At 41.7% G+C, this 20,453-nt stretch overlaps 1 protein-coding gene across 19 annotated transcripts in view; it reads right to left on the minus strand.

Annotated features, from left to right (window-relative positions):
• The window catches only part of Tenm3 (teneurin transmembrane protein 3), a 2,741,632-nt gene that overhangs the window by 65,947 nt on the left and 2,655,232 nt on the right, over window positions 1-20,453 (minus strand). For 10 of the 19 annotated variants that reach the window (XM_060381769.1, XM_060381766.1, XM_060381761.1 and 7 more), the window contains 6 exons: window positions 17,721-17,747; window positions 16,187-16,207; window positions 15,128-15,274; window positions 6,034-6,250; window positions 4,864-4,983; window positions 4,071-4,332 (listed from right to left, as the gene is read on the minus strand). In XM_060381769.1, coding sequence (XP_060237752.1) covers window positions 4,071-4,332; window positions 4,864-4,983; window positions 6,034-6,250; window positions 15,128-15,274; window positions 16,187-16,207; window positions 17,721-17,747 — 794 coding nt within the window. The remainder of the gene's footprint in view (window positions 1-4,070; window positions 4,333-4,863; window positions 4,984-6,033; window positions 6,251-15,127; window positions 15,275-16,186; window positions 16,208-17,720; window positions 17,748-20,453) is intronic. The other 9 variants (XM_060381774.1, XM_060381773.1, XM_060381772.1 and 6 more) reach the window with 3 other exon arrangements.

Genomic DNA, 20,453 nt, shown 5'->3' on the forward strand with positions numbered 1-20,453 from the left:
CCAGCGGGGCCTGTGATATAAGACACAGCAGGTTCACTATTCACAAATAACAGCCGAGCTGTTCTCTTATCCAATAATAATGAACAGCTCTGCAGCTCCTCCAAAAAGCTGCTTGTCATTTATTCGGAGTTAGTCACACTCTCCATACAGCTGTTGGTACCCTTCCCTGTCGGCTGCCGGGTTGAGGTAGAGTCTCACTAACGGCATCTTCTATTCCAGTCACTTGGTGATCAGTGCTGACATCTGTACAAGCGTTAGCTCAGAACGGGGATGTGCCATTAGCTGGTCCCTTACAGGCTAGACCTACGCCCATGGCCTCATTAGCCTACCTAGGTCACTGTTAGAGATAGAGGAATGACAACCAGGAGGGCAGAGTCATTTGGATTAAAGGGTGGTCGATTCCAGATACACGTTGAGAGGTAATGCAACAACAGCACCTTCTCATAATCACATACTGAGCTACAAAACCGCTGAGTTCTGATAACACGGTAAATGACATAATGTTTTAAAGGTGCGTGTATTATTTCCCCAGAGAGTTACTAACATACATATATAAGATAAAACATACTTCTGATTTCTGACTGTAAAAGCTACTTTTATCCATGTAAGGCTACTTCTATTCTACATTAAATATATTTTGTAACCCTATGTTCATCCATCAATGTAAATTGCTCAATGGATGGTAACAAATTTATGGGGGATAAAAAAGTACCGTATATCCAAATATCACCTAACCATTCTGAAACACATTTGCATTGTATATAAAAAAATTTAAAGAGTTTTATAAAGAGATGCTTTCTACAAATATTCTTATTAGTTTTGTGACTAATGGTAGATCCTTATAGGCTTACTATGTATATTGTGACGTGCAAGGCCACCTTTGTTAAGGACCTGTCTCTTACTACCTCATCACTGAATGTGCTTCTTCAGCAGATGGATACATTACATGACTCCACAACTGGTTAAAATTCAAAGGACAACCGGCCATGGCATGTCCAAAGTGAAAGAATCCACGCAAGGCTTGGGGGACATCAAAGGAGGTGGAGAGGAACAATTGTACAAGCCAGAGAACCAGGGCACTTTAACACGTCAGGGAAACTGCACCCAAGGTGTCTCAGCAAAAGAGCTGCTTAAACAAGACTTGAAAAATGACATCACCAACATGGCCATGGTAAAGCTCACAAGGTCCAAACTCTGGTTGAAGAGCTACAGGTAATCAATGGCTGCTGAGAGCAGGGAGTGGGGGGTAGAGGGAGCCAGTCCTTTCAAGAAAGAGGTCCCTACCCCCGATTAGTTATCCAATTTCAAGTAGCAAGCCATAGACACATATGCCTAGGAACCATGCCAGACACACCAATTCGGCTTCTTCATATACACACGTGCCTGGACATCAGTCACAGAAATTAAAGAAGAGGTCACGGATTTTACCTGGAGTTGGGGCATAGGAGGAGGAACTGGAAGGGAAGGAGGAGGGGCGGAAATGATGGACACAGAGCACTCATGTATGCAATTCTAATAAATAAACAAACAACCTGTGTCTGAGGCCACTCCCGCCACCACGAATCAGCTGGCTCTCCTAAACGCTAGTATGTGTCATTCCACACACTGCTCTCCGTGTGCTTATCTGGAAGGCAGCACACCCACTCTGCTCCATGAGGCAGCTGGCACGAGGACTCGAGGTGACAAAGGACGAAGGCAGGCCTCGAACATGGCAGTTTAGGGCTCCTCCCTAAATAGGCTCACTGGATCCAGCCCCCGAGGCCTCGTAAGGAAAACAGGTTTACGAACAAACTGAACCTTTCTGGTTTATTTTTAATTTTTATTCTTCTACCCCATCTACTCAGAAACTTCTTAAGCACACACCCCCATATCCAAAAAAAACCATGACAGTGAATGCTGACGGGACATTTATGAGTGGACAGGATGAAGGGTAGACAGTCTGAAGGGAACTCATTCTACCACGGTAGGATGAAACGCCAAGGCATTAGTTTGGAAAACAGACTTCTGTGGCCCCTGAGTGTCCCGGAAAATACATCTCCTCTTAATTTACTTTCAAAAATAATTTTCCATACGTTTGATAGTCTTTCGACTTGCAAGGGAGTTAATTAATAACCACTTCCTGTGACCTGCTAGGGTTGCTACTCTATTTCAAAATATCATGTTATTCTTAATTTTAATAACCCATTATTGTCTGTGTCATCATTAACCTACTTCCACGGAACAAATATCTGTAATTTGGTTCATTAAGGCGTGCATTTCTCCTATGTAATTTAACCTGACCATGTTATATTTTATTACTGCCAAAATGGGAAAAATATACCCTTAAGCCTGTTTGTGGTGGCTGTGCAATTTGTTAGCTCCGCTCCTGACCCTGTTAAACACTCAGAAGCTACGCACTGCCCCTTGACTTCCTGTCTCTCTCTGTTCTGTTCCCTTGCCACGATTTCTACCCTTTTCCTATAGCTAAGCACACTTGCTACCTGAGCTGTGGCCAGACAGATGTGCAAGGAAAGGAAGCAGGAGTCTGTTCGTTATTTCTGCCTCCTGTCAGTTATGTCTTTTGTGACTTGAGTTAGCCAGACCTGTGCTTCCAAACCGCCTAAAGAGTTCAACGTCCTACCCCCCCCCCCCCAACTCCCCCAGGATTTTCTTCTGGCTCTTTCCTCCTCCATGTCAATTATTTTCCTATCTTGACTATTTTTTTTTTTTGTGTTAGGTTTATCCGTTTGTCTTGTGTATGGGTGGGGTGGGTGTGAATGTTGGTCAGGGGACAGTCGGAGGGAGACAGTTCTCTCCTTCTACCCCTGTGGGTGCTGAGGGTCAGATGCAGGTCATCGGCTTTACCCTCTGAGCTACCCGGCCAATTTCTATGCAAATCGTTGACCATGGAGAACTCTGCTCTCCTCCCTTCCTACTTCATCCCTCACTAAAGCCAACCCCCGTCAGCAATGATGTTTCCGGTTTACCCAGGGTTTTGCCTCTCTCTTGAACGCCCCACTGTTCATTCAAATATTTGCTACATCTATAATTACTGGTCTTAGTCGGCTCTTACTCCTTGTTGAGTGCTTGGTACATCATAGGTGCTCAGCGGATTTTTTTTGTTTTTACTAAATGTTTCCCTACTGTGTGATAGAACTAAGAAGTTCCCAGGTACACGGTAGGCTTGAAAGAGGAAGTATCAAATGGGACAAGGCCACAGTGAAGTTCTCAGAGCGTCAGCTCAACGTTTACTTGGAAGTTCAAATCCTCCTAGGGTCATTTCTGCACAGTATTAGCCCGAGAGCCTTTTAATAACGACGCCCTCAGCCCTCCATTGCTACTTTTTGGTTGTATTGTAAGTTTTTTATTTTTAACTTTTTGTGTATGTGTCTATGTGAGTATTTAACCTATGTGTGAACCTGCCTTGGAAGGCTAGAGGCGGCGATGGATTCCCGGAGATGGCGTCACAGGTGGCGGTGATCCGCTTGACATGGGTGACGGAAACTGCGCTCTGCTCCTCAGGGAGAGGAGCCAGCACTGTGAGCAGCTGAGCCATCTCTCCAGCCTCGCACGCTTCTTAGTTTGAGACAGGCTCTCACTCAGCTGTCCAAAGATAGCTCTGAATCACTTCTGCAGTCTGTGAAAGCTCTGAACCTGGCTCCCGGCCTGGCTTTGAACCACAGAGTTTTGCTTTCTTTGTATTTTAGCATGAAGGTCACTGCTACTGTACTTCAGGTCCTCCCTTTAAGATCTGGAAGTTCTCTCTAAACACAATCTAGATATTTCACTAGATAAATGGATATTTAATATGACTATTTCTTTAAACAGATATTTTATTCCCGTGGAGATTAGGACATTAAGATATAAAATTATTTGAGTTTAAAGCACAGTAACTAAGTTCCGTAGAGAACACCTGTAGAAAGGTAATGTTTCCTGTCAAAAGTCACCTTTTCTAAGACACTTTTCCACTCTAGCACACATACCACCCATTACAGAAGTAGCATCAAATCCCGCAAATCTTTACAAGTGTTCTTTGCAACCCAAGACTGGAAATGTTCCCGAGTGGGGACCCCGCCGACTGTTGGCCGTACCTGTGTCTCGGGGATGATGGGGCTGTCTTCCGGTGATGATCTGAAGAAGGTGGACAAAGGCGACGACACGATGATAGGACTTGGCCTCACAAACCCGCTGAGGTCACAGCTGGGAATGTCGTTCTCTTCTTTCTTCATGACGAGGGTGTCCATCACATAAAAGACATTCCACGGGATCCACACCGTGTGATACTGAGTGAGGAATGGGGAACGCTCGAACACCAAGGTCAGAGAGGCACCGCCGTTGGCCACCAGGTCAAACCTAATGACAGATCAGACGCGCTTAGTGAGGCGCCACCGCACAATGGCTGTCCTAGGGAGAGCCGCCACCGCACCAGCACTCTCCTCAAGTCAAGAGGACTCCTAAATTTTTGTATGAAACATCTCCAAATCTATGCCCAAATGGAATTACACAACTGGTACTCACACACCCCTCTTCTGTCTACCCATTGATCTACTGGCGTTTCCCTAATTGTTTCCCATCTGTCCTTCGGAACTATCTGAATTCAAGTTAAAGACACTAAGAAAACACCACCAATAAATATTTCACCACGAGTCTTCGGAGACAAAACCCATTCCCCAACAGAACTACAATATTATATCACGCCTCAGAAACATGGAATGAACTCTTCTAGTGTGTGAGGATGTGACTTGTAGTTTCTGGTTTTTAAGATTCTAGGAGCTGTTGCTTTTCTATTAAAAAAAGACAATAAAACATGATGGGTGATGGGCAAACGCTCGGGCTTAGGCTGAAAGTATTTCAAACAGAGACACGGTAAAGCGACCGACTCACATTCCATCCTGGCGGGTAATAGTATATCCGTATTCTGAGTAATGTAAAAATGAGACATTGACACCGATGAGCGGGGTCCCATCAGCCGTCAGCACTTGGCCTCTAATGACGGATGCGAGGCTGTGGGAAAAGCACAAGAGTTTGAATGAGTATCTGTCCTCTCCGGCCAACATCATCACGATTTATAGATAATTCAGGCTAAAGGTAAACTATTACCATCCTAAACTAATCAAGCGCTATTCACAAAAAAGCAGAGAAAAAAAAATAAAATAAATCCCCCCAAGACAATGTGCCTTTAAATTTAGTGTAATTTACTTGTCTAAATGCCTGATGTTTACCCTGAGTTTTAATTTGTTGCAATCTGTTTTTTTTTTGGGGGGGGGTAGGGAAAGCAATATCAAGACTAACATTTTAAGAGAGGAATTTTAAAAATTATCCATGATGCCTTTTTTTTTCATATATCATATGTATGACATGGTTGCAGAAAAGTATACCTGCCAATTAATTCTGGGGGCAATCTGTGAAGTCTGCTGGGACCACGAAGTACAAGATTTAAGGGGGCAATAAGAAATGTGTGTGACAACTTCTAAGCCGCTGCAGGCTCTCGGTGCCTTAATGCTTTGCAATGACTACAGACCCAGGAGTTCTGTGTAAATCATCTTCTTGAGCTCAGGGAGACACAAGACACCTGCTTTCAGTTACTGGTTGATTCTCAGGTCATTACTGCTCTGTACAGCAGTCAGGCAGCTTATGCAATCTCACTGCCATGCCGTTAGCGGCTCCATTACATTAATTCATAATTTATATTATTTAGTGAGCTCAGCTAAAAGAAAAAAAAAGTGCACTTCTGTTTTGCCTTTTGGGGTCTTTTCATCGCGCCTTCTGAAATGTTTCCAACTGCGCTTGGAAAATCAACTGGGTTAAATGAAGATTTATTGACTCCTTAACAGGATGTCCTGTTACGTCTCAGGCACTGGAATTGGCAACATATATAAACTGTGTCAAAAATGCTTGAAATGCGAAGTCTGATGAAGAATTTTCCAAAAAGAAAATATATATATATATATATAAGCAATTTTCTCAAACACACACTCATCAACATTTCAAAGAAAGTGTTCAGAACTGTTCTCCAGATCCTTACGAGTCTATATAAGGAAAGCAGGCATTAACCTCTTATTGAACGGACTTTCTCCAGGGAGCACGTGGGTGCTATCTGATCCAATCAGGAAGCTGATTCGATCATAGAAGGACTTGGCAGCTTGCTGAGATGGTGTCTGTAGACTTTGGCTAATGATATCCTGAGGATCAGGCAAGCCCCGACAGTAGGGCTGATTTTGGCAGGAACTTTGGAGGCAGCAATCAGGATCCATGCAGTCAGCGAGTCCATCTGCGGAGAGAGCAGCAGACAACTTAAAGACCGGGGTCCTTCAGCTGCAGGGTGCAGTGACTTGTGCCTACTGGTGGGTTTGTTTAATGGCGACTGATTTGCCAGTGCGCATCCGACAGCGAGCTCTCTGAGGCGTCCTTTCTGAAGCCAGAGGAAATACAGATCTAATACTCGCATCTGCTTTGACAGAAAGTGAAGGTCTAGATTGAGGACGGTTGAAAGTCGTTTCCTCTGAGTGAGGAATATGCCTTACTCATCAGAACACCTTCTCAGCAGGAAGGAATCAGGACTAGCTGACAACACAATGACTGAAGCCGTCTATAGTTTGGAAGACTGCGCTAGGAGTTCCCAGAGTAAGCACATGGAGAAGACAGACAGGTGCCTGTGTGCATCGGTGCTGGTGCTAACACAAACAAGCTAACATAAAATGGACAAGGGCAAGCAGCCATCTCCCACAGAAATAGTTCTCTGAAGAAGAGGAAATTACTCTCCAGCGGGGAGTAAGGCATTCCTCAAATTGGCCTTCTACTTTGCTCTCCCTACAACGCAGCCATTATTAAAAAAAAAAAAAAAAAAGAAAAGCCTGGCAAACGTGTAGTAGTCAAGACAATGGAGTTTATAGAAAAAAAAAATCAGCCGATGGACCTATGATATGCAACATGGACCTGTGACAGTTGTGACGTAAAGGAGCATGGATGCAGCCACCAATGTCTTCTCCAAGGAGGTTACAAAGGAGCATTTGTTGGCTTACAGTCACGTGCCCCCTCCCCATACACGAATATGTTCCTGTTAACGAGGAACGGCATGTTAGTCAGGGGTCTCCAAAGACCCAGAGCATGCTGACACTGCATGCTGACCCAGTGAGTTGTCAGTTTTAGAAAGCTGGGCCGCAAGTAGCGCGACGCCAATACTGAACAGTGATAATAGATGGTCATGTTGCTAGTTTATTATTTACTCTAGGACGTCACTCGCCTACGTAGTGAAAAGGCTACTTCAGATGGTGTGACACGCTATGACAACAGATGTTATGACGTCATGTTTCAGGATCGCTGTCTCTCTTTTGGCTTAGGAGACCAGGGCAGGCGCCTGCCTTATATGCCTAGGTTCTTGTAAGACATTTAAGATAGCTGTGCAGTTGGGCAGATGGTCTGGTGATGCGGCTCTCAGAAGGCATCTCCACCATGAAGTGAGGCACGAATACACTCTTTGTGAGGCACATCACCAATCATGGGACATGTCAGTGGCTGTCAGTCACTTCCATGACACTGTCCTTTAAGCCCATTGTTTATTCACAGGCTGAATGCATAAAACTGGACCCACTCACTAACCGTATCTCTTAGAATAGATTAATAAAAAATAGTGTGAAGATATACCAAACATTCTTGGCTAACCGACAAGACAGTTTCAAGCTACTTTCCACTTAACGCAGCAGGCCATTCGGTGACCTTATGGAAAACTCAAGATGAAAACATTTAGATGAAGTCTATGTTTTATTTTTATAAGTTAAAAAAAAAAAACTACTGTCAGTTCTTAAGAACTAATCTAATCACTGGTTGGCTTTATACCGTATGTAGCTGGCCCTTTCATTATGTGATGGCAAACTGAGCCAGATGGAAGGAACTTTGCTGATGAGCTCAGAAGATGGCTCTGTGGGTGAACATGCCTGGCAGGTTCCTGCATGACCTGAGTGTGCTCCCCAGCACCTACATGGTACACAGAGAGAATTAACTCCTGGGGGGTTTCCTCTGACCTTCACATGCCTGCTGTAGCACACTCAGACTCTTCTCATGCGCCCTGTAAATAAAATGCGCTAAATTATTTTACAAAAGATACGGATTAAATTTCCAGTCCAGGAGGAGGTCGACAGCAGCACAGGAAAGGTCAGAAGCAAGAGATGGACGGGGCCGGACCTCGAAGGAGGATTCTGCTGGCATTGTGTCGATCCCCGTTATCCCTGCCCCTTCCTCTGATTTTTCGCTCTAGTGTCTGGCTCCTCCAGCTCTCAGACGGTGCGTGTACACACATGTACTCTCTTTACTGTGGTTCAGAAACTTCAGGGGCCCTAATGTGTCAGGATGACTCTCAGGGACGACTTGGAGGCTCTCTGCCTCTCTGTCCCCGATGCCCACCTGCGAAGCAAGGATTGCTGCAACCATCTTTCTGCCATCACGGGACCTATCTGGAGCTCAGTCCATCCCAGAAGAAGCTTGGGGACGAACCAACTGGTCATATACACAGTGGCCTCTGTAGGGTCTCAGTTCTAGAAGCTAAGGCATTTCTTTATACTTTTAAGTCTATGTGGGTTGGATTTTTCTTAAAGCCTCGAAACTGGAAGAAACTGAGCGTATCCACAGATACCAACTAAATTCGCTTCCTTATTTCCCTTGAAGTTGGGGGAACTGAGTTCAGTTTGGGGTACTTGCCTTATATTTATGATGTTGGTCTCTTTTTACCTCAGTATTTTAAATGTTTGTGATAATTGCTATCCACATAGCAATGAGTGGGTCTGAGTTTTATCTGAGATATATTACGTATTTTTCCTTATAGCTGCCATTTTTATGTAGATGTTATACATTCCTGAGGTCATGGGTTGTTGATTATTTGAAGCAGCATGCATATTTATTTTACAAAAATCTAAAACCATGTGCTAAGATAATCAAATGATACTGAGCTTTGAAATTTCATATAAATTCATCAAAATATTTCTTTCCTACTGAAAAAGCCATAAAGATGAAAAATGTCTAAATATTTCTTGATATTTCTAGTGGAAGAAAGATGAGGCCATGCTGAGGCCTCATTCTTCACAAGGATATATTATAATAATAATGTAAGAGATAGGATTTTTTTCCCCCTCCATCTCTCTTGAAATAGAAGCATAGATTTCAAGACTTAAGTTCTCTCAAGCAGTAGATGATTGGCCTATTGCTTCAATACCAATTTTGGCTTAAAAACTCCTTAAAACCTACTTTATCCACTTAATGGTGATTCATTATTATATGTAGAGTTTTTATGGTGACTCTTTAGTATACGCTCTATGATCTATGCCATTTAGGTACTCTTTGTGAGCAGATTTAGGGCATAACTACTCACGAGTGAGAGAGTAATTAAACACTGCTATTCTATAGTTCTGTATCCCCCCAACCACACCTTCAGAAGGGAAAGTAATTTCAAATATTATATTTTATCTCCATTAATCTGGTAAATTAAGAGTTAACTACTCCCCCATCCCAGTTCTCCCACAGTGTCTTCCCTTAGGCAATATATGGTACAGCTGCCAAAGAGGAACTCTCAGATTTAGTCATTCATCTTTGTTAGTTTATAAAAAGCAAATGTACATCTGGCGTGTAGTCTGCAGGTCATAAAACTGCACGAGATTGACACCTTCTGAACTAATCAGTTGGAAATGCATTTTTACAAGCCTCTCTGCTAACATCCATCAGAGAAAGAATCTCATTTTCAACAGGCGAGATGCAGGGACACACTGTTTGTTATTTTTTTTTCTGCAGAGTTTATCAGTAACTTGCCCAAGCAAGTGACAGATGGTTATGAATCTGACTTCCTATAACTTGAGAAGACATTTTTCATTCGTTGCCTGCACTCATAGCAGAGAGGCCTATCTGGTACAACTAAGTTGATTACCCACTTGCCCAAATGTACAGTGCTGCAAAACTGTCTCCATGGAATAGCTTCTCAACATCACTGGCACATCCATGGCAGGCCTGAGAATGTTACGTTGGTTCACATCTGCTCTGCAATAAAGCCATAGCTCATAGCATTAATCATAAAAACCACTAAAGTTCAGAAAATTTCAAAGCTCTTTGAGTATCAGTCCAAGAGCCCTTCTTCACGTTAGGCTGCAATGTAAATGGCCCTATGATATAAAGTAGATAGATAATTTGTGCTTTCCTCCACTCAATTCTTAACATTATTGCTTTAGTTATCTTCTGTTCCCTATTGTCTTTCTTGAGGCACTTCCATTGGTCTTTAAGAGTGGTTAGTTAGCTTATTTTATAGATTGCCAAATAGTAGGTATTTTAGGTATTTTGTGAGTCATGCAACTATGGCACAGTCTCTGCAGAAGAGCTTTGACAATAGATAGATGGATGAATGCAACTACTGAGTTTCAATAAAAGTTCATTTACAAATACCAGCCTGTGGCCACAATGACCAACCTCGGGTCTTGCTTCCGGGCTTCTACTCTGTCCTATTTTTAGAACATTTTCAATCATGTTTGCTATATTTTTTTATATATATATATATATTCAATCAGTACACCTTTGTTCAAATTATAAAAACCCAGACTCCAAGCTTTCCCTAGATTACCTTTGATACTGGCTTTGTTCTTTTCCCCCCAGACTCTCCTTTTTTTCTTTGAAGCATGGACTTTTAAGTTGTTTTCATAATTTTTATCCACTGACAGGGGGAAAAAAAAAAAGCTATAAACTTTCCCTTTTCCGTAAAGATAATTGCTGTCTACCACCCTTTCCTGTCATCCACCACATGGTCCAGATCCCGAGGCCGTGTTGTGGCTGTGAGATTTTTATCAGCGTGTGGTGCACAGTTCACGACTATTTCCTGTAAAAACCTGGTAGCACGTGGGGGGGGGGCTCCCTTCTACACTGCTGAATGAGACCTGACTTTCAGGACATCCTTGGTCTATGGGAACCGGCTGCTGGATTTGTGTCTTCAGGGTCACATTCCTATGATTTCCATGCTGTTGACTCCAGTGTGGATATTTTTTGACCTACAGAAGAGCCTGCCTTCTAGATATTTCCAACTGCACAGAAAACAGGCATCTAAAGCCAAACATGTCTCACTCATTTATCAAGTCTCAATCACATCTTTCCCTTCCTCTCCAGATTGGATCCTTCCCCTGTGTTTCTAATGTAAATGTAGGTACCAACAAATCTACCCACATTACTTTTTTTTTTGTAAAAAAATTGTATTTATTATTGTGTGTATGTGTGTGTGTGTATGAGAGTATGTGAGTGTTCATTGGCTGACCGAGCAGATAAAGTTGTCTGGCCAATGAATGGGCTTCAGGGACTACCTGTTTCTGCCTCCTATATGCATGGCTTTAAAACCAAAGTTGTTTTGCTCTAGAGACCAAAGTCAGGTCCTTGACTTCGCAGGCAAGAAGTTTATCTAAATAGGTAGAAATGACCCTCAGAAGGGCTCTCTGGTTTACCTTTATCATTCTTTCCCACCCCCAGACACTACCTATGCCTTGAGTTCCTGTATGGTTTTCATTCCAATAGTTACTTAAAAGTTCTCCTCATCAACTGGATATTAAGATTCCAATTCTATGGTTATAGAATTATAAGAGAAATTGGAAGAAACTATGACACTTATGTAAATCTAGGTATAATCTTACAAAGCTCTTGTTCAAAAGCCACAGCTAGAGTTTGTGAATGAAAAGCTAAATTTCATAAAACATTATTTCACATTAGTTGAGAAGACATCCACATGGCAAAAGATGCCATACATTGCAGAGTCAGTGGATAAGTAAAACCACACACACAAATTCACCAAACATTATGATGTACCCAGAGAAAAGTAAAAGCAACAAAATCCCCAATTACTAACAGTGTTCTCTCAATCAAATTAACCAGGACATCCATGTGAATAGCAAAAAAGTTCATGGTAACCAAATCACTAACCTAAAGTATGAATCCACTGTCTTCCAAGCCAATAATCATTTTTTCCCAAGTCAATATTCTACCACGATACTGAAATGCTTAGAGATTTTGAGTGCCCTTCCACATTCTGATAATACTAGGAGTCTCTGGGAGGAAGTACTTACCAATCTTTGATGATTCTGCTTGCTTTTACCCCCCTCCCTCTCTCACCAATGCTATCACCCACCATTATATTCACTTAGCTTGTATTTTTAAACTTGCTTCAGTTGCCTCTCCCCGAAATCTGGAGGTTGCTTCTGAGAAGGGGATCAACATTGATTCCGCAGAGTGGAGATCTTTGTCAGAGACCCTTATCATGAGGAAAACTACCCTTAGCTTCAAAAAGCCACAGCCACCCAGAGCACAGGGCAGCTGTTTGAACCTTAAAAAGACATGGCCGCTGGTTTACTTCCTATGAATGCACGGTATCAAGAGTGACTAAGGACACATGGCTCTATCTACTCTCCATCTAAAATGTGGTCTCCTTTTTTGAAGCTCTTGTTCAACTACATCTCAAAGACAACAGGAAAGGAAAGACCCAGGAAGTCAAGGAGCGGTACCGTCTTAGGGAGATCAGGATTTCAAGGCTCTTTATAATCAGACAGTGGTGATGGGGCCTGTCACAGAGGAGAAAGAAAAATAGTGTGGAGTAGAAGAAAAACCCTGGCTGAAAAAGACATTTAGCTATTTCCCTATATGCAGTTGTTTTTTTTTTTTTTTTTTTTTTTAAATTCTAAGCATTTATTTATTTATTTCTTATTGGTATACATTCATTATACGCTGTGATGGGTTCCATAAAGACATTTTAATATAAGTTTATCACATACTTTGACCATATTATCACCTTTTATCTATCTTTTTTACTTTGGGAATGGTAAGCCACTTCCCCTGTCTTTTACAAAGACTGAGTTCAAACTAGACAAGAGCACACACACACACACACACACACACACACACACACACCTAGAAAGGGTGAGGGAGAGGGAAAGAGAGAGAGAGAGAGAGAGAGAGAGAGAGAGAGAGAGAGAGGACTTTGTTTAATTTCTGACTAGGGCCAAATCAACCTCTTCAGCCGTCCCTTTCCTTTTCTTTAGCTAATTGGCAAGATTAAGTGACTTCAAGGCATGGTGGATAATTCAACACTGTGACATCAACTTAGACTATGGCTCTGCAGTGTTCCATTCTCCATGTGCCTTAGGATTTCTGGTACTGCCATAATTGTAAGCCTTCTGTTCTACTGCTCTTCGGTCATACTATCTTGAATAGATAGATCATGTACTTTGATTTGGTTTTTGGTATGGAAGATACTGTCTCCAAGGCACTAGCATGTGTATACAGCAAAGAACTGTCTAGCTTGGGCTACCAGGCACCCTGGTTACCACCTCAGGGTATGATGAAGCCAGCCCTGAAATTCCATTTTTGAAGAACAACAAAATTAGGTTAGGGACAGCCATGCAAATTATGTGAGATAAGTAGAGAATTCACAGGAGGTGTTCTATCAGCTCAGATTTCCCCTCAGAGAGAGAGAGGCCTAGAGATAGCAGAGTTTCATGCTAATAAGAATAAACAAAGGAGAATGAGGCCAATTCACAGTTGATAAATTTTTGAGGAAAAGGAAAAACCTCCTTGGCTGATGATAATACCAAAGAGTTGATTAGCCCCTAAATTACTCTGCCTTGTCTCTACAGACTTGGCCCTGCAGTTTGCATCCCTCTGAGAGCCAGTATAGGACCTCCTCCAAGTAATCTCCTTGTAGAAGACAAAAATCTGAAATGCACAATCAAGGAGAAAGAGTCACTCTCCTCCCCTGGCACCGGAGACAATGGGGTTGGTGGTCTTTGGGGGGAAGCAAGGAGTTAGGTTGCCATCTGGACTATGTCTCAGAGAGGATTAATGCTGCCATTTCTGTTAAGCACGTGATCTAGAGGAGTTTGGGCAACAAGGTATTATTAGCTGGTAAAGCTGTGAGGGTTTAAGATACTGCTGCAATCCATTAGGAGCAGGGGAGGGAAAGGAGGCTTTCATATAGGGTTCCTGGCTTGTCTTGACAACCAAGGGAAATAACACCAGGAAGACAGTCTGTGACAAAGTTAACAAGCCGCCTGTGGCGGAGGGTCATGCGGCTGCAGAGGGCTGCCGGCCAAGTCACTGGAGACAAGGAGTGAGTTAGGCCCTTCTCTACCTGTCTTTTGACAAGCTTCTATGCCTGGTCAAGATAAGCACTCCGGAAACAAAAGAAAGAAAACCAAAGAGCAACAACGGCTTCAACATGCTGAGCAAACTGTATACTTTTTTTTTTTCCCACTTAAAACCTTCAGAACTGTTTATTCCTGTCTTGTAGGTGAAGCAATTGCAGAGATCTGAGTGACAGATCGTGTGGAAGGCCATGTCGTTACTACACAGTGGTGTGGGGATCTGCCTGCCTCTACTGTCTGCATCCCAAAGCTGGCACTGCTGTCCAGGATGACCGCCTCCCAGAAGAGCAGGAGTGGAGGGCTCAGGAGGTGACCTCAGACCTAGAGAGCAAACTCCACCAACCTCCAAATGCACTCCTAATGGTTGGTCAAAATGAAACAGCTGTCAGGGACAACTATTCCATTACCAACTCCCACACTCTTGTCTCTGAAATGAAAACACAATGGCATGAAGGGATGTGTGCAAAGGGGAAATAATTATTCCTAGCCAAAGGCTTAAATTGGGTGGAATATCACAATCCTCCCCCCATCCCCCGGAGGGGTGTAAAGTTAAGGATAAAAAGACAGTGGAATCCAGCTTCAAGGGGAATATGCTCTCTCTGTTGCTGTCTGCCTCCCCCTTCCCCCAATGGTTTTCAACAGAAGAGCCTGAGAAAAACATGCCTGGCATCTTCTGGCTTGTTTAGTTATTGAAATACTTCTGTGGCACTCCCAGCGTGCAGTGCCCTAAATACCACTGTTGAGCAGGGTAGTCACCCGGGAATCGGAACAAGGAATGGAGAACAATGGACATTACACAGGAGCTCAGTTTACCTTGCCTTCTCCATGAAAGACAATCATCAGGCTTTCATTTCAGGAAAATCAGGGCGTGCCATCAATCCATCAGCTCTCATACGTTTTCAATCAGTCTAAGCTACAGGGATCTGTTCTTTTCAACAGACAGCTCTGCAGTCACCGTAACTTAGGCTCTAGCATACTCTGTTTCCAGTTTCAGCCTTCCTTACCTCCTTCATTGTCCTTGCTGTCTGTGCAGAGAGTCTCCATGGCTACATCACAGCCCGCTCCTCTCCACCCTGGCTGGCAAACACAATGCCAGCCGTTTTGGTCCAGGGTGCATCTCCCATTGCTGTTACACAAGCCGGGGCAACCCTCTGTCGAGACAAGGAAGGAAGACACCAGTGATTTGAGGATTGAAAGAGTTTGCACTTCAAGAAAACAGATACAGGACACTTAGTGGGGACAGGCCTTTATAAACAGCACAAAGACTGTAATTGCACATGGATAGAAACAGCAACGCTATCCAAGGAATCTAATTCTTATCCAAGTGGCATCTTTGATTGGCCTGACCCTTGAGACACCACTTACCTGTGGTAGGACAGAAATATATGCAACAATCCACTAAATAGCTTCAGGCCAGACAAAATTAACTCGACATCCCTCTTCCCCCGCCCCCTTTTCACAAAGCACCAAGGTATAATACATGGTTTGGAAAAGCATCTCAGGGAATTAATTTCAGAACCCCTTGTTCCAATTTTTAATCTGTTGCAAACATTGTTAGAAGCTTCTTTTTAAAGCACCTTGTTGCTTTAAAAAAAAAATCCCCTAAATCCAAGAGCATGAGCATGGACATGAGTTTATGAATGATGTTAAAAAGAGAACATTAATTTTATCTGGCCTCAGAGTTGCCGAATATTCATGTGAAATTACAGTGTATTAAATAATTGCACAAAGTATAGGTCAGTATTAATGATTATACTTTATGCCAAGAGTACATTCCTTTTCACAGAATAAGCAAAGCCCGGGAAATAGTGAAGCAGCTTTAGCATCTATTCTAACAAACATTAGGATTCAGGCTGCATACGGATGGGACAGGACCAACAGGATTTCCAACTAAATGTAATAGCTGTGCATATTTGATTACTTAGGACGGACAAAATGAAATACCATAAGGACCACAATAAAACATTGATAGACTGAACAAAAACACGGTAGTGACGTGCTTTAAGACAGATAGCGAGGAGTGATATTGTGTGACAATCTCCCTAAGGCTTTTATGCTGTTACCTTTATATCCTATCTTGTCTGCTTTTATGGGCAAGAAGGGAAAATTTGGGAAACAATTAATTGAATATATATCCAAAATCGATAGTTGTTTCAGTCTAACATAATTTTTTTCCCCCAAAAAAACCAAATTTTGTCACTGCCTACTGATGACATCTGGCATGCAGCCAACATGATCCACTTATGAAGGATGGCACTCAGGTGGAATCTGCAGTCCCTGTTTATGAGTGTGACATGGCGCTGACAGAAGCAAGGATTAAATGCTCTAAACTCTGGCAACGGTCTGGCGAGTAATCGAGCCTCTTTGGCTAATTATTAGTCATTTGGTGTAAAATACACGTAACGATATACTCGCTCCGGCAATTGGGGGAGAACGCCCCACTTGTGTTGGCCTTAAGATCTAAGGGAGCAACATGCTGTAACATGTTTTAAGTGTATTAAAGTGATTGTTCATGTGTTGGGTCTCCAGTGTGGAACTTGAGAAAGAAATATCTCAAAAGAGACGTTCTGTCTCTTAAGCTCTTCCAGTTACAGGAAGAAGGCTGTCTTCTGACAAAGTTTTACTTATAGGTAGCATCAGGCCAGGATGAGGTTAATTTTGCTACTTGCTTTGTTTTCAGACAGTTACCGTCTGTGTCTGTGGACTAGTCAATACATAAAAGGTAAGTTTTCCTCACGGGTGTGTTCTTTTGTGGCTTTTATTGAAACAGAAGTGCTCAACAGCCCCACTGCCAATGTGCAGCCATCACTGCTTGCACATGGAGTTCTGATGGGAAAGCCTGGATATTGCCATGAATATTTTCATAGTCTAATGGAAAGCACAAACAAGGAAAAGAAAATAGGTACTCTGAGGAGGAGGGGGGAGGGATTGGCTCTGCGTACAACACTGTTCCACCTATTTCTACGGTAACTGAAGACGGGAGACTCTGCTGTTTTTGTTTGTTTGTTTGTTTTTCTTTTTTTCTTTTTCTTTTTTTTTGCTGAGCAACGTTATCAGTTCTGATGCAACAGCATGCAGGAGATTTTGTAGTTTTAAAGAATAACAAAGTGCAGATTATGGCACATTTAGAAAAAGCCAAAGAAATTTCCGTCTGCTGATAAATGAGAACTTGCTCCTTCTCAATATATGTTAGTCAGAATGTTCTTTAGAGTGACAATTCTCATTAGGTGATAAGAGTATTTATAATTCTTTAGTTTATAATTTAAAGCTCATTGGTTGAGTTACTAACAAGGAAGATTTTGAAGCAAAATAAAATAAAAACAAAACAAAACAGCAAATGTACTGCAATCTTCAGTTTTGGTTTTAGTGAAAACTATTGTTTTACATAGGAATGAAATTTGTGAGAACCCAAAATTATAAAAATGAGACACAGACAAGTTAAGTCTTCAAATGTGAGGCATTTCCCGTACTGTAAGCCCAAGTTACAATTTACAAAAAATATGCATGAGAAAGTCTGCTGTTCCGCCTAGCACGATCTGATACAGAGCTCTACAGTTATCTATGCAGATAAGTCAACAAAGAGTAGATATACAGTACCTTTAACTATCTTATCCAAATAGTGAGCTTGGGAAGTTAAAAAGGAAAAAGAGAACAGACAGACATTTCAGAAGTGTCACATGGGACAAGGAAACTTTCAGAATTCACATGCAAATTGCGCAGCTGCAGCTGACACAGGACTCACATCACATGACAGAGAGGTACTGGGAACCTTCTGTAAATGACCTACGGTCAATTTTAGTCAGTGTGGTCGTGACGACAGGAACCGCGCAGCACTTTAAAGGTCAGTCTGGGGGATGCTAACACCTCCCTGCATGGAAAGCTTAAGTGGAATCAGTGGAATGGGGTCTTTATGGCTAAAGAATTTTGGAAATGAACTGCTCTGAGATCTACAGTGATCAAAGTTTCACAATGAATAAACAGGCAAGAAGGAAAAGAAAGAAATTAAGACTCGTCGGACCAATGTATATCCGTTCTACTTGGAAAGGGCGTATGAAGCCCCGTAGGGGTCTCCAGTAGCCTTTGGATCTGCGCCAGATGAACAAGCTGCACTGCATATGTACTCCATTAGGAAACAGGAGTGGTCCAAGGCATTGTCTCAAGGACCATCTTGAAATAGGCTCTGTTTCTCTCGCCAAGTTTACAGGACCAGCTGGACAAAGACTGTGTGTCTTTAGCTGCCCTTGTTCCATTTATCTTTCTGAGACATTGGACCTCTCTCCCTTCACTCATGGTAGAGACCTAATATATTCTTAATAAGCCTCAAATCTTCTTGCTTTGTCAAAATTCATACATCTTTAATGATCTAAAATTGCTTTTCAAAGATGCTTATGTTGATTATTTTTCATTACTGACATATGCAAGTGGCGGCGGTACTCTTAACAGAATGATTTAAATTGTAACTTTCACATGAGACACTCAGGTCTGCTGGCTGTGTCATGTGGGCAAACAAACTCATAAGTGGTTTTGACACATCTGTACTGTGTGTATAAAAGGATTCTTTGCTTTGCCACAGGATTCCATTAGAGGCTTCTGAATTGCCTTTAAAAATAAGAACGTTTACGGCTAATTGACAATACATTACAAGGGAAATTAAGGTGAAAGAAGAAATGGCATTAGGTCCTACTCTGCAATCATAACCTAGTAAGCATAATTCATCTCGTAAGCATTAAAAGAGAAATCTATGACTGCATCATGACTCTGATACTAATTTTTAATAATTCCTTTTAAGTGTTATGTAATCTGCAAGAGTTCTGTAATAGCTCATTTGATGATCTGCACATAATCATAATGAAAGTAATAATCTAGAGTTTCCGATTCAGGCAGGGCACTATTTCCAAGGGAATTCTTAGTTTATAAAAATTAGTTACACTGATTACAGTTAGAGAGTATATCATGTGCTTTTATATCAGATGTGCTATAGTTAATGCAATCAAAATAAAGAACACAGTTAAATTCTGATCTAGATTTTTTTTCTGAACAGAGTCCATTATGAAAAGCAATGGATTGATTTACAGTAAAGATAGGGTTATCACTGGGACGGGGGATACCAAGAAGAGGAGCTGAAATTAGAAAATGCATTTGAAAACACACAGTAGATCATAATTACCACAACATTTTAAATATTAGCCATATTTAACATAGCATTCATGAAAAACTAAAAAGCAGCTATAAAAACATTTGTAATGAGTAGAAGATACCAAGATTTATCATTTTCATATCATAAGGAAAATATTAAATATCATAAAGAATCACTGATAGCCTAAAACTAAGAAAAATAAAAACAATAACCAATCTTTTATTTTAAAGAGTGAAATTTGTAATGAATGCCTCAAAATCATGATTCTAAATAATGAAGAAGTTGAAAGAAAATGTGGATACATGAGGTTAAAATGATTATTAAAATAATTGTAACAATAAAAACATCATTACAGAAGCCAGTACAGGAAATAATCAGAAAAATGCAGGCATGTTGTAAGAAGCCATTAGGAGTAATAATCATAAAAAAATACAGTATAGTTAAAAATTAATACACCCAACAGTTGCTGAGGTGCACATGAAGTTGCAGAGAAATTACTTTAAAGGTGTGTTTTAACTTAAAGTTAAAAAAAAAATACCAACTAGTTCAACTAGATTTTAAAGTTCTTTTTTTCCCCTGGAATAGGTGGGTGCTAGTTATTAAAAAAAAAACTATTATTATGTTTTATTCACAAAATACTTTCCTTGGCATTTAGAGCATTTAACTTTCAAGAGGCTCCATGGAGAAGACAGGGAGAGAGGATTTCCACACTTCTTGTAGGGTGACGATTCTTAAACCTTATTTTGGGTTTTGCACCAGAGAGAAGCGGTGGCAGATGGGCTCTGAAAACTTACACACACTGCAAATGCAAGTGGTCAAGATAATTCCAGATTCTTCTATGAGCTCTGCTTCCAAACGCCTTGTAGGTTATGAGTACTTGGCAGGCATGTTAACGGCTCCCACATTTCTACCTCTGACCCAAGTCAGTCTTTAAGGTTAGAGCAGCTTCAGAATGACCTTAGAACAAGCATGGGGTGCCCTGCTCCCAGCCTTGCTTCCTCAATGTAATTACAAGGCTTAGCTTATGCTATTAGGTTAAGCACTTTATGTTATTCATTTAGCTAATCTTCATCATCTGCCTTGGGTGCAAGTGTAACTGAGACAGCAAATATGGATGAGAGGAGAGAAAGATGAGCGACTGAGTACAGGGTACACAGCCAGCAATGGGGGCTGCCTGGCTCCAGACACAGTCA

The sequence above is a fragment of the Meriones unguiculatus genome, chromosome 4 (assembly GCF_030254825.1).
Source record: "Meriones unguiculatus strain TT.TT164.6M chromosome 4, Bangor_MerUng_6.1, whole genome shotgun sequence".
NCBI lineage: Eukaryota > Metazoa > Chordata > Mammalia > Rodentia > Muridae > Meriones > Meriones unguiculatus.